At 41.6% G+C, this 14,852-nt stretch overlaps 1 protein-coding gene across 6 annotated transcripts in view; it reads left to right on the top strand.

The window, feature by feature from the left end:
- EPB41L4B (erythrocyte membrane protein band 4.1 like 4B) overlaps positions 1–14,852 on the top strand; it is a 168,171-nt gene that overhangs the window by 94,086 nt on the left and 59,233 nt on the right. For 5 of the 6 annotated variants that reach the window (XM_085220536.1, XM_085220535.1, XM_085220534.1 and 2 more), the window contains 2 exons: positions 3,582–3,763; positions 9,213–9,328. In XM_085220536.1, coding sequence (XP_085076662.1) covers positions 3,582–3,763; positions 9,213–9,328 — 298 coding nt within the window. Of the gene's footprint in view, positions 1–3,580; positions 3,764–9,212; positions 9,329–14,852 lie in introns of all 6 variants that reach the window. The other variant, XM_085220539.1, reaches the window with a different exon arrangement.

The following is a 14,852-nucleotide window of genomic DNA, read 5'->3' as shown; positions in this document are numbered from 1 at the left end:
CTAGGGAGAATTTTTTAAGGTTCAGCTCAGGCAATCAGCTGGGGTAATGTATGCCTGCGGGGTCCTTTTGTGAGGGGAGAGGTGAAGAATTCAGTCTTTTGAATTCTTTCTCAGTACCTTTCTATTCCCCATTTTTTTTCCTGATCCCCTAACATGTCTGTGTGAGTCGTACAATAGAGGCATGGTTCAGTAATGCAGCAGATAGCTGGAGCACATGAAATTTAAGGATGCCATCTGAAACTATCTTCTAAAGCAGAGTGAGGATTAAAAAATTAGGATAGAGGGCTAGTAACGAAAATGAAATTCAAACAATGGAAAAACTAATGAGAAGATATATACCAATTGCTCTGTTTCTCTACAGGCTGTCTTTTTGGTCAGAGGAAAGTAAGTGTGTAAATTTTGAGGCTAACAGCATTACCAAGTATCTGTGAACTTTGATTCTTTTTAAAGGTTTAGCCTGGGGCTGCTAGCAGTGCTTTGCCTTCATGCAGGATGGAGAGGGAAGAAATGTTTTCTTTCTTCAGAGAACTGTCTGTAGAGCACTGCCTTATTCCTTGAAGGGCAAGAGTTGGTTATGTAGGGAGCAGCTGGAGCTTGGTCAGAAAACTCAACTGGTAAATAAAGCAGGAAACCTGCACAATGGCCTATTGCCTATCAAAAGGCAAAGCAGACGTGAAACATTGGTATGTACCAGGAGGACCAAAAGACAATTACAGGAGAAAAGATGAAAACCAGTATCTGCCCAAGTTTGCACTTAGTTTGAGAGTGTTACTTGATGTCTGGGGAGCAAGTATGAAAACCTGGAGAGAGCAGGATACAGTCTGAAAGCTGACTCAGAGAAAATACTGATTTTCTTGCATCAGTGGATGGAGAAGGATGTGTGAGCACATTACATATTCAGGTAAGTCAGATAGAAATAGGCAATAAAAAGGAATGTTAATGGCAGAAAGATGCACTAGGGGAAAAGTGTCAAGACTTTAGATATAAGATAATGGGAGAACACTAAAATTAGTGAAAATAGATGTGACATCTCTGCTAAATGATGCCATGATGATACCAGCTCGATACCATCTTGTAGCAACTACACTATGATGCCTAATGTGCTCCTAAATTAAACAGTACAGAGTAAACAGGATAGGGATTAGAACTACTCCTTATATTTTTTGGGGGTACTGCCAAGGTTCTCTAGCAGACTGGATCTGAAGCTGCTGCAAGCACTGTTGTTGATGGCTCACCAACCTATAGTGTGTTTGTGCAGAACTCTTAGGTGGGAAGGAGGGTGTGAATGTGAAGTACAAGAGATAACTAAGTGCCCATGAGGTTGTGCCCATATCTGCCAGTTGCTGCCAGCCCCAGAAAAGAGTGGATGGCTGCATCCTCTTAGCTGGGCCAGCATTTTCAGGAGGGGTTTGCCCATCAGAGTGCACTGCCGTGGGCTTGGATTTCAGTGCACACCTGAACATTAGCTTTGTTGGGCTCTTTACTTCTTTGAAATAAAGGTCACCCTGCGTTTTACGTGGTGAGAACTCTCCTGTCTGGACAGCCAAGAGGTAAATCTAGAGAACTTGGTGCAAATTCATAATCGTGCCAGAGCTGTTTGGTTCACTCAGTTGCCCAGGTCATTCCCGTTTCAGCATGGGAGCTACCTCGTGCCCATAGCAATACAAGGGGTCAGTGTAAAGATTCAGTGTGATCTTAATTGTTTTTAAAAGGCTGGTGAATAACCTGCTAAACAAACCTGTCAGCCAGTGAAATGAAAGCAACTCCCGAATGCATGGGGCTTTGTGTCCTGAAAAATGTTGAATCGTAAACCAGAAGAAGCAAGAGAGGTGCTGAGACTCCAGCCCCGGACTGTTAATATTTTCATTCTGTGAACAAAACCAGCTCTTCTCCCTGTCAAAAAATGTCACTTTGATCCAAAGAGCTTGAAGGGGAGAGTGCAGGCAAGCTGTTACAATTAGTATGCAATCTCATTAGCCTGTACCATTTTTCCCTAGTAGGCACTTACTTAATTTGATTATAAGAGTGAAGATATAGTACAGTTTCAAAAGACCTTCCTGGATTATCTGAGCTCACCAAAGCTCTTCCCTGTGTATGTGACCCCTATTTGTGCTGTTTCCTTAAGGCAAATAGAGCATCAGAAGTGCCTTTATTGGCAGTCCTTGCTACATGCTGGGAACTTGCCAAGGAGAATACACAAAGCCTTCCCCTCCCCGCCTCCTGCTTTCAAAAAAGTAACCTGCATGAAAGCATTATTCAATTGCTACCCAGTCAGAAACCTCATGCTGTCAGTTGTTGCTAAGAAGGCAGTCGTTACTAATGATGCACTGAGTTGCAAGCTTCAGCATATCCTTGGAAATGATGCAGATGTGTGTGTGTGTCCAGATGACTTGTTCATTTTGCTTTGAATCAGTAAGTAGTCTGCAGAAAACATATGTAGCGAGTAGCTAGGTATAATTCATTCTTTGCTCCTTTAATTATTCTGTTTGTCTTTATTCCATGTTGTCAGGTTTTCAGCTATTGTTGGTAACAGAAGCAAACTGAACACTCATGTGGGTGGAGAGATAATTTTGTTAGCATTTTTCAAATGGACAGGGGCTTCTGGGTTTTTTTTGGGGGGTGGGGGTGGAGAATGAATTGATTTACTGCAACTGTTGCCTAATGCAACAGAATTAGTTAAAACATTATAAATGTTTTAAACACTTCATTGAAGGGATTATTTCCAAGTCATTTGCAGTATCTGTGTAAAATTATGTCAATTTTTTTTTGGTTGCTGGCATATTTCTAGGCACTCCTCATCATTTCAGACAATAAACTGAAACAGCATCCATTGAAACTACAGCAGAAAAGTAGTAGTGTCACGTGACACATCTGAGGTAGAGATGATCAGTTAAAATGTCAGTGCCTCCATTTCTCCATATATTGTAGCTTGACAACTTAGTCTCCTGAGTAAACTTTCACAACAACAACAACAAAAGGTATTTACCAGAGATGCGATCCCTTTTGGACCAAGTGCTATTCTGTGTGCTGTTACCTGTAAAACCTTTTGTTTCCAATGGGATATTTCTCCATTTTTCCCATGTCCTGTATTTTTCATGGAGCCTTTTCACCATTATTTTGTAGCCCTAAACAGTCACAGGCTTTATAAAGTCATTTGAGGACTGTTCTTTGCTTTTCTCTTCTGACAGTTTCATTTTAAAAGAATTATTGTTTGTTGCCTGACCTTTTTCCTATTGGAGGTGAAACTGCAAATTCCTGCAGAACAAATTTTGATGTTTTTGAGAGTCATATTCCATAGTTCGGTTGGAATTTGACTCGGTGTAAGACTCTAGCAGAGCTTGTGCAGTGTGCAAAATCAAAAAGAATTCTGACATTAAAGTCCTGTCAAACAGGCAGAGGAGTCCTTTTTCCTCGCCCTGTGACACTCCTATTAATAGAAAAGTGTAAAAGTCATAAAAAATTTTATTTGCCAAAAAAAAGAACTTTTTTTTTTCCCTGAGGAAATTTGCACTCTCTTCTCTCCAAATGTACAATTTATCCTTCTATTTCCCACTCTAACTAGGACCGACTTTATTTTATAGCTATCCCTTGAACAACAGCGACCTGCACCAGTTCAACATTGAGGAGAATGGCGGAGCACCATATGCTGCAAAAATGCCTGCGAGGCACCACCACCACCACCGCCATCACCACCACCACGCTAACTACGGCGCCCTTGCTCCCGACAGCAAAGACATTGTTTCTGGAGTTCCAAACCCTAATAGTAAGTCTACTTCTGTCAGTGTCGTGTCAGTAGCTGTGCTGGTTTCACCTTTGTCTCTGGCAAGGAGGCAAAGGAAAGGAAAACATCACACGTTTCATTTTTCCTCTGTGAAGAATATACTTCCTGTTATTATTTTCTAGCTCGGTACTATGTGCAAATGAGACAAGATGTACAGTTTCTTGGCTTTACTATGGGATTGTGGGATTTGGTGCTAGATTGGTGTTCTGCAGCTGAACAAATATCCAATTAGTCACAGATACTGAGTCTCTAGTTACTTGGCACAGGCTATTTTTTCATTGTAACTATTTATCTCTATAATATGACAAACCTATCCTCATCTGCCATTCTTTTGCTGATCTGCCCAGCTGGCCTTCAGCCCTCGTTGTTTGGATCTGGCTCTTGCTTTCACGTCTGGGCACAAGCAGCAGAAATTTTGGAGCATTTGGCAAACACCAGTGTGCTCTCTGGTTTGGTACTGGGGTCCACAGCTGTGGAGGAGGAGTAGCTGAAAAAATATTGCACTGAGGCTGAGTCCAGTCCAGTGCAACAGACTCTCTCGGCTCTTTAAGAAAACTTCTGCAAATGCTATAGATTTTAGTAAGAGTGGCAGAGATGCATCCCCATTCACAGGCTCTCCCAAATTCCAATGAGAAAAAACAAAAGCTCAGAAATATCTGAGAAGCTATGTGAAAAAGAACTGTTTCACATTGGCAGAAGGACATAGAGAGATGTCTATCAGAAGCTCTCTTTTCATGCCTACGGGTTTACTGTCTTCTGCAGCACTGGTGCTCTTCCTTCTTGAGACAAGTGATATCTTTCTCCGTGGTGTGTAGGAAGGGCTCGCTTTGCTGTACTGGCTTTGGTCCCAGTGGTTGGTATCACCTTGGCTAGCAGTAATGTGGATGATTCCCAGTCGGCCCCAGCTGCCACTACTGGAGTACGCTCACTTGCTCTGTGGAGAAATTCTGGGCATGTAGGAAGCAAAGAGGAGAGAAACTTGTTTGTTTCTGATGTAGCCTTGGGGAGTTCAGACATACATCTCGGCTGCTGTACGTGTACAGGCTTGTAAAAGGTGCATAGCTTGGCCAGGTGTCTGTAGGTTTACACAAAAACTTGAAGAAAAACATCCCTGCCATTGAGCAATCCTGTTTCTTGCGCTCTAAATGTATAGTCTCGGCACTCTGCAGTGCGTGAGATGCTGGATAAGAATTTAAGAAGATGGACAAAACAAGGTGTGGCCTACTATTTTCCTTACTGCAGGAGCATGCTAAGTTTTTCCTTTGTCCGTATTTTGGCTTTGTGCATCACTCTGGGAGGCATCTGTTAGGCAAACTTTCAGCCTTTCTCACTGTGGACAGTGCTGGGTGCTCTTGCCTCCTGGCTTTCCTCCCTTAGCAGCTATGCATGAGCACCTGTCAGTGCAGAAGTTTCACTCAAACGTTGTGTCAGAAACCTGGAAACCTTTCCCAAAGAGAGAGAGATGAAAATTTTAAGCATGAGAAACAAAAGCAAGGCATTGCAAGTGTTTGAAGAACAAGTTCTAAGCAGCAATATGAATTGCATGCTGCAGCTTTAAAAGAATCTACTCCCTAAGCAGCAATCTGCAGAAGCTCTGTTATACTCCTCTGTGTTTATGCATTGAATGCTCCACATTAGAGGATTTGCAGAAGGGGAAATGCTGCTGTGACACTGCTGGGGTGGGGCTGCCAATGGGAAAGGGGTGCTGCCTGCTTTATGAAGTGGGGCTGAAGCCTGCATGCAGCCTGTCAGCCTGATGCTGCAGGAGCCAGAAGCCTTCCCATGGCTCTGTGCCAGCCTCTATTTTTTATTTCCCAAATTAGAGGTGAAGCATGCCAGTGGAAATGCAGCCAGTGCCAGCAGCAGTGCTGCTGAGGGCCTGAGCCCTGAGGACACTGTAGTCCCGAATGTCCCCATCCGCAGGGCACCCCCACAGCTCAGGCCCCTACACCTCTCCCAGGCCATCACCCTCCACCCTAGCAGTGCTGCAGCAGGGCCAGACACCAATTCCTACAGCCCTGCTCTACTTGGAAAGGTAATAATTGTAATAATGCTTCCTGCACCCAGGATGCTACTCCGGCACAGAGGCCAGGCCCTGATGCTCTGCCCAGCAGCTGCTGTACTCCCAAAGCAGCCCGAATTTTGATCTCCTTGAAGAAACACAAAGGAACATGAGTGACTCCTGCTGAGGGACTGTAGTGCCAGTTTGTAAGCTGGCTGTCCTGACTGCCAGCCAGCCATCTCAAGGCAGACCATGTCACAGTTCCCCAGAGCCCTGTACCCATGCACTCTGCCTGTCACACAGCTAATTTCCCCCAAAAAGTAGCCCTCCATGAGAACAGGCATGCTCAGGCTGCTTCTTTTGCTTTTGGAGTGGTGATGGTGTAGTTAGGACCACCACTCTGGAAAACCTGGATCAAAGCTATTCCTTTGTGCATTGGGGTGGCAGCTCCGTTTGGAGGTGAACCTCCATCACCTTGGCTGTCAGCCACCTCTCTGCACATACTGTGGGACCAGAAACACCCAAGCTGAGAGACGAGATGCTTTCGGGGGTCTGGATAAGGACTATGGGGACATGGAAGCTTGTGTCTGGTTGAAGGCTGTATGAAAGATTCCCTACTGGGAAAGTGTTTCTAGAAAGTATGTGGTCACTAGCCTGAGGATACTCTTGGGAAGAGGGTGCTTGTGACCACAATACCTCAAGTGGACATGATTGGAAGGCCAGAAGATCTACATGAAGAATATGCTAGCCAAATGGAAATCTCCCTGTGAGGCTGACAGTGGTGAGGCTGTGCATGTCAGCTTGATTACCTGATGGTTTTCCAGGGGACCTTAAGCATTTTGTTACTTGTTCCAGATCCTACAGGACTGACCCATCTCTGAGCTTAGAGGTGATTTTAATCGTATGCAAAGTAGAACTTGAAGTGACTCACCTGTCAGTACATAGCATGTGATGGAGAGAGGGGAAAAGATGCCTGGATTTTCTCCTCATAGATGTGCTGTGATAAATTACAAAATTTCAGTGTCAACACACAGGGCACAGGAAGGAGAGGTGCAAATGCTGGTGTGCCCAGACAAGGTTCCCTTTAAAATGCTGCTGCATGTTTCACAGCAAGTACACAGCCTGGGACTGTGTTACAGAAAACAAACTCAGGCTAGATCTGCCTGATTTTTCACATTCCAAGTTGTTTGTCTACTTTGATTACTGGAAGAAGTGAAATTGGGTGAAATAAATCTGGCGTGTGTTTGCAAAGGCAGTTCAGCAGAAGATGTTTTCCTGCATTCTGCCTAATTATAGTATTTGCAGTGCTGCCCTTCACCTTAAAGCTTGAATACACAGGTTCTCTCTTCTCATGCAGCAGATCTTTCCCCATCTATTCTCTCAGTCACTGTACCAGAGACCACTGTGCTCAGCAGCAGCCAGCCTTGCAATGCCAGCACTGCTCACTGAGCCTAAATGGGACGGCAACGTTGTGCATGGGTTATCACGTGCACGTGAGCAAACCCAATGGCAGCAGCTGAGGCTGTCACAGAAAACAGCTGCCAACAAGCTCATCATGTTAGCCCACGCAATTTTTATGGCAGAAAATGACAAATTGGAAGAAGGGGCTCAGCTTGCCTCTCAGGCTCTAAGCTGAGCTTGCAGGTTATCACCTAAAAAAAAAAAAAAAAAAAAAAAAAAAAAGAGACATCCTTTATTCCTGACCTGCTTGATGCAAAAGTCCTTGTGTAACCATGAGGAAAGGATGGTGTAATACAAACTGAATTTCAGGCTAGAACATTGCTTTGTAAAAAAATACAGTCCTGCCAGATCATTTCTTGAAATGAAAGCCTGGTTTGCCAAGACCTAATGCTGACTCAGTAAATGTATGCCAATTTTTTTTGCCTTTTATTGATATATATATCTTTTATCTGTTTGCAAGGTTGAGTCAAAAGGCTAAAATAGCTTGCTTGGTTTCTGAAACTATCCCTGTTTAAAAAAAAAAAAAGGCAAAAAAAAATCTAAAAAGTCAGTTTTAAATCACAGATACTTCAAATAATGCACTTTTCCCCTTTATGTTCCTTTTTGACACGCAATAGAATGTCCATGTTTCTTTAAAAAGAATCATCACATAGTCTTATCTGATGGCTGGGGTAATTCTTTCAGTGGTACAATCAGGCAGATTCACAGTTTCATATCTGTGGAAGCAATCGTAATGTCAGAAATGCTGAACTCTGCCTTTTGATGAGAAACCACCAATAGAAGGTCAATGCTGATGTCGTAACTCCTTCTAAGCCACTGTTACCACTGACTATGTTTCACCAGTATCAAGACAGCTTTTTGCTTATATCCCTCTAAATTGGCATTAGCAGTTTGTCTCTAATCAGCAAAGCCCTTAATGTATATTTAAACAGCTGTAGAATTAGATCTTGAGTGAGCAATATTTAATATTCTTAGAACAGTTTAAGAAACTGATCCAAATGGAACTGCAGGCAGTGCAAAGTTTTTATTGATTTCACTGGGCTTTGAATCAGACTCCAGAGACTACTGAATTGTTCCTAACTATTATTACCTAGAATCTGTAGCAAAAAGAAATACAGAAAGAGGTGATGATCCATTAAATCGTCATATAATGAAGCTCTCGTTTTTCTCAGAATACTTGCAAATACATATATGCCACACCATCCCTAGGATGTTGGTGGAGTCCTTTCAGGAGTGTCACAAAAATACCTCGTCTTTCTCTGTCAGTGCTCAAAATCTTGTCTTTTGTCTTTGCTCTAAATCTCTGTTGACAAAGCACAGCAAATTCCTGACAACAGTCTTAAAGAGACTGACATATAAATAAAGATATCTGAGAGGAGCCAAAAGCTATACTCTGATCCTCTGTATACATCACATGTTCTGAGAGAGGCTCCTTGGCCACATAAATACGTTCTCTGGTGTCAATGGGGTTGACATCAGAGTGTCAACTCTGTTGAATATAGAGGGGTGGCTGGAAGAAGAACCTAGATCTTAAGCTGGCAAAAGCCCTGCCAAAGCGTAGGGGTGGGAGAGAATGAGCCGGGGAGGTGGGGGGGAGGGATTCTTTGTTAAAGAGAAAAAGGGAAAATGACCCAACATGTATAATGACTCAACAGGCACTGAAGCAAGCTACCAGAGATGTTGTAGAGTCCTCTTCTCTGGAGATATTCAAGACCCATCTGGTCACTTTCCTCTGCAACCTGCTGTAGGGAAACTGCTTTACTAGGGGTGATCTCCAGAAGTCCCTTCCAACCCCTACAATTTTGTGATTCTATGACATTTATGAAAGGTTTTAGGTGGTCTTACAGGGAAGACGATGTGCTGACCTCCATCTCTTCAAACAAAGTTCAGTGACTTGCTCTGCTGTTCTTCTATAGCCTTCCTTCAGACTGTGTTTTCTTTCTTTCTCTCTCTTGGGCATCTCTTTAGAATTGAGCTCAGGACTTCCCCTTCTTTATGATGAAACCTCTCATCTGAAGAAAATAGAAACGGAGAGTGTGAAGGTAGTTGGACCATGGCCAGCCCTGCACGTCAGCATGAACAAGGTATAGCGTGTACATACATATTTTTACATATATATCACAGAGAGCCCCTTGTCATTTCATGTGCAGAAGCTGCTGCTTTTCACCTTCAGTTCCAATCAACGTTAATCTGTGACTGTCTTGCTTTTAATCACTTCTCACCATCTCGTGGGACGGGGGTTTTGTTTTTTGATTTAGAATTTCCTTCCTCACCTTTTAAAATTGCAGAAGCTGCTGTAACAATGTCATGATGTAGTTTTAATTTGGTTGTGAAGTTAGTCATCTAGGCAGCCCCGAGCTGTAAAAAAAATAACAATACTTCAAGTAATTAAAAAAAACAAAACAACAAAAAAAAGCAACCAAGAAGTTGTTTCTCAATATGAAGTGTTTGTGTTAACTCCCCTGGCAATTGATATTAGTGGGTGTTTGATCAACGCAGGGGTGGCAAAACATCTGTGTCTCATTGCTTCTACCGGAGACTGCCAGGTCAGGGGCTCTTGGTATCCATGTGAGACAAAATCCACTTGACCCTGTTCTGTGGTATTCCCTGAGGTTAGTCTGGATAGAGCTACAGAGGTCTGCACCTCTGGTTTGTAATAAGCCCTCTGGGATTAGTCCTGAGCTGCACCCAGTGGAGTCAGTGAGGCGTTGCCACTGGATTCCAATGAGGTGGTCTGGCCCCCCACTGATAATATAGATGTTAAAAAAAAATGTTTTTGGAATGTTTTCTGTCAGTTCAAGTGAGAACTCAAATTATTTTGCCTTGGTTTCACAGGTAGCCTTTTATTATTAATGTTATTCAACAATCGCTAAGGAAGTTAAAATCAGATATTGGACTATCTTTCCTACATTCTAGGTAATTGAAATCAATATGTTATGGAAGCTGTAATGATCCTATTCTGGTCTCTATACCAGGGCACTTTTTAGGCTGTGTCTTCCCTGATGCACTGGGTTTTCCTTCATCAAGAGCCTTTTGAAGAGTCACGAGGCAATGACATATGTCATGAGGCATTGTTCTGAAGTTGCTGAATTAACACCTCAAGGTGGAATGTCTTAGACTTTTGCCCCAAATTATTCATTATTAGCTGTGAGGAGCTGTCATTTGCTTGGTATGATGAGGGGTAAAAAGTTAAATCGTAAAGGAGACAAATAAGGGGGAAATGGAAAATCCTGCCCCACAGCATGGACATGAAGTTCTTCTAGAACTATTCTTAACTGAAAATAAGTATAGATTTTATAGGCAAAGCTAATTAAGCATTGATATATTTTGTCAAAGGAAAATTCTTCATCTTGTAGTTTCATCAAGTGAATACCCAACATCACGTAACAGGAGCACTGCAGTTCAATTGTATTTCTTGATACTCTATCTTAATTCCAGCTCACAACACTTAGCTATGTGCAACACCCAAAGCATGCTTTAAAAAGTAGCCCTACATTATTGATCTCATTGACAGCTCAGTTTGGCATCTACAAAATACTAAAGCAAAGCACCTGGAGGAATCTCTCCATGCTGACAGTACAGTAGTGCAGAAGTGGTTAAACTAGTTTGGCTTGTGTTGTGCAAAAGAGCCAAGCAGCTGATCTGAATGGTACCCTTGTGAACTCAAAATGAGTGGATTTATGACCTTTCTTCTTTCATTAAAAGAGAACTTAAAACACTTCGGTCCTATATTCCACCATACCATACAATTTGTCTCCTAAAATATCCCTGCAACTTCTGCATGGAAAAGCCTGACTTCTGATCCTCTTGCTCTTTTTTTGTTTCTGAAAATCTGTGAGGGGAGAACTCAACTCTTCTGTAACTAACGATTTTCTTTGGCTTTTCCTGACAGCTCTAGAATCTTGTCTGCAGTCAGGTGGATTATTTATGTAAGTACTAATGAACAAAACTCAGTACCACAGCAAGTCAATGTTCCCAATAAATGCAGCTGCACAACAAATGCAGCCAGTGTCTGCTGCGATGAGACTTCCATCAGTCAAAGCTGAGCTGATGAAAATGTCTTGCACTGAGCATTAGGAACTGCTAATTGCTTCTGCTTCTGGCAGAAGCTCTGCAGAAGGCCAGGCAACAGACACAGGCAGTCTATCTAATGAAAACCCTCCACTGGCAGTCTGCGAAGATTCAATTTTAGGAGCTAGACAATGATCCTATGGACAACAGTTACCATGTAAGTGAGTGTGAAGGCTTGGCCCTTAAAGTTTATGAAAGTTACTGTTCTGAGCCATCTGACAGTTGTATGTGCCCTTGAAATATGCCCCACTGGAAAGAGCCTCATCAATGAAGCCCTCTTATTACAAGAAGTGGGTTGTGACCATTTTGAATTCTTTTGGCCCCTCACTTGTGGTTCCTTCTTGAAGCACAATTTTCTGACTTAGATCCTTGTGAAATATATATCCAGAGCTTGCAAAGCTAAAACAAACAAACCACCCATTTTTGAGCTTTGAGTAGAACATGGAACAGCCTCGGCAGATGGCTTCTGCAGTGAAAGGAGGACTTGCTTTAAATGTTGCACTAACCACAGGTTGAAATGCTGCTGAGAACCACACAGCACAAAAGCAGCAGGGCAAGTTAGACAGGATTGAATGGCATTGAACTCTGACAAGTTTTTTGCACTGAGAGTGTGGCCTTCTTAAACCTCCTTTGGTTTCAGTTGTTGACTACCTACTGAGTCCAGCAGCAAACAGATTTTAATGAGTTCTCAGTACGTCTAGCTTCTGAGAAAGAAGTGAAGCTCCAACATCTCTCCTGCACCACACCATTGCTTTCTATTCCATTACATGCTTTTTATTCCCTGTTTTTTTTTGTCCTCTCAAAAGTATACTTAAACAAAACCAGTAGAGTACTTATGGAGCTGCTTCGCTCACTCTATTTCTGAGAACAAACAATAGTTTCCACATCTATTGTGGAGTCCCAACTTTCATTTGCTCTCTTCCCATTGCTAATTATTATTTTTTCAAGCAAAGTGCTTTGGGGCTGGAATTTGTCAGACCTAATAATCAACCCAGAGGAGAATTAACAAGAATTTGGGTAAATTAGATTCAGCAGTTAATTAATTTGATTGTTGGCTACAGCAAACTCTGTCTCATGGGAATGATGAATGGATGTGTCCAATCTCTTTTCCAGGGCTGTTTAGTACAGTAGACGTGTCTGTCCACCTACTAAATGACAAAAGTCAATTTCAGCATGTGTTTCATGCCCTTTTGTGCTGGTGGATTTCTTAATCTCCAGGAGACACAGGGCCAAATGCTGCAGCTGAGAATATATTTCTAATTTTCTTTTTTGTAGGCTTTCCTTGGAATACATTTTTTCCTATCCTCTCTGGTCTGTGTTTGAACATGTATATATGTGTATATATGATGTAAAACCAAGGATGTGTAGTTATGATTTCTGAAATCTGTAGAGTCGGACCATTATTAGTCTGGGTATAATTATTACAGAAGAAGAAAGAATAACGGTACAGTTTAAATTGTTTCTACTCCTTTTGCTGGTGTTATGCTCACCATCCTTTGTGCTCCTGGATCCTAATGTTGGTGGCTTCACTCTGCTGGGGGGGCAGAAGGGATGCTGCAGTGAGTACGTCAGCAGCAGGGATGTGATTTTCATGATAGCGTCTTCCTCATTCTAGGATCTGTCTGGGGCCTTTTTTGCTAGCACACTTTTTTTACTAATATGCTTTTACACCTTGGTCTTTCTTCATTGATCTGCATCTTCATCTCCCATTCAAATTTACTATACTCGGTGGCCTTTACACATGCTAGCTACTATGCTTTTGTTGCCTTCATTGCCCCTAAATACCAGTTTAATTCAGCTCCAGGTCTGCATTTGTTTATAATCATGAGATCTCCAGCGCCAGCCTGTGCCTCTACCGTTACCATCCCAGACCTGTGCTTCTCCTCACCATGTCCTCATGTCTTTTTCTCACAAGGCCTCTGTTGCCATACCAGTTCTGTATTGCTTGATACATCATCATTCTGTTAGTCATATCTCTTTCTACAAAGAATTAACTGCTTGTGTTACTGTTACCTATTAAAAATGATTGCTGCTATAGCAAGACCTAGGAAAACAAAGCTGTAGGCAGACCAAGAGGGGTCTGTCAGACAGGGCTTGGTATGGAGGCTTTGCAAAGCTTGTGGCCTGCTGGGTCTGCAGTTTATTGCACTAGCTAGAGGACATACTTTGGGAAACACAGCTAGCATAGCCCAGTAACGCTATCATGAAGCTTGGCACTGATAGAAGCAGGGTCTAGTCATATTAAGCAATATTTTATAAAATACATTTGATGCCTGGAGTCTAAGAGGTTTCCTTCAAGGATATGGACAAGACAAGTTTTATTGAGAGTTGTGTCTTTCATTAGACTAACTGATAGTTGACCTGGAGAAAGTCTTGTGTATCTGACAACTTAATAAGATTTGTTTTGCTTGTTTCTTTTTCCAAATAGGTTGTTCTAATAAAAGATGCGGCTTCTGCTTGCATTCTTTTTCTCCAATAAGAATATCACATAATCATAAAGGTGTTACCATTATGGTGTCTGTTCATAATTATTAGTTATCATATAGAAAATTTTATATATGTTTTCTAATGAGAAGGAGGTGTAAGTGACTAGATTTTCATACATGTTAGCAGGTATATTTGAGTCCCAGGAAACCAAGGGTTATGATTGTACATAGCTAATGTGCACTCAGAATTTGCATATCAATGCTGTTGTTGTTAGAATCTTGCCTCCTACCTGCTGTGATTACTAGCAGTGGAGAATAGGCCCTAAATAAAACATTCATTTGATTCCTCAGAAGTCTTCAGCCAAAAATGTGCATTAAACTTACTGTTTGGCTGAAAGAGTACTGATAAGTTATCAGAGGCAAAAGATAATTAATCTTTCTGTCAGTTAAGAAGTTTGATAGAGATTGAACCTTTCAGAACAGAGGGAATGGAAATGTTAAGTATGGAAATGGTTTTGCTGTGATTCATTTTTGTATTCTGTACATGTACTTAATATTCAGTTAGCTTTGCAAACCAAAGCTTGTGTCATCATTATCTAACACTGTACAAATCTGCCTTCAGTTCCAGTGTCAGTGAATGTAATTGAATTTAAAGTAAATATTTGAGAGGAGAAAAGTAAATCTAAGTCTTCATTTACAAAGAGAAAAATGCATCTAGTTTGTATGTATATACATGCATATATGAGCTTATTCACCCCACTTCTATCAAAATCCATTTAAATGCAATTCTCCCTCTCTGGAAAAATAAAGTTCTGCATCAGTGGTGAAAAGGATATGAACGCATTGCTATCTTATAGCACCAGAAGTAGTGGATATGGAAAACTGGAGTGCCATCAGGTATCTTAACTTAATGTCAACTTTTTTTTTCCCTCATTTACAGACCATTTTAGATTGCAATTTTAAGCAAGAAGATTATTTTTTTCAAATACAATCTTGACTCTCAGATAGTCACTTAAAACTAGCATCTCAGACTTTTCAGAAGTACATAATAAGAAAAGATAAGATTGGCAGTTTCATTAACATTGTGCCATATTTAGACTTCTAACAACTT

The sequence above is a fragment of the Meleagris gallopavo genome, chromosome 3 (genome assembly GCF_905368555.1).
Source record: "Meleagris gallopavo chromosome 3, MGAL_WU_HG_1.1, whole genome shotgun sequence".
NCBI lineage: Eukaryota > Metazoa > Chordata > Aves > Galliformes > Phasianidae > Meleagris > Meleagris gallopavo.
The sequence above is the reverse complement of the archived record's forward strand: the minus strand, read 5'-3'. Positions and strand labels throughout refer to the sequence as shown.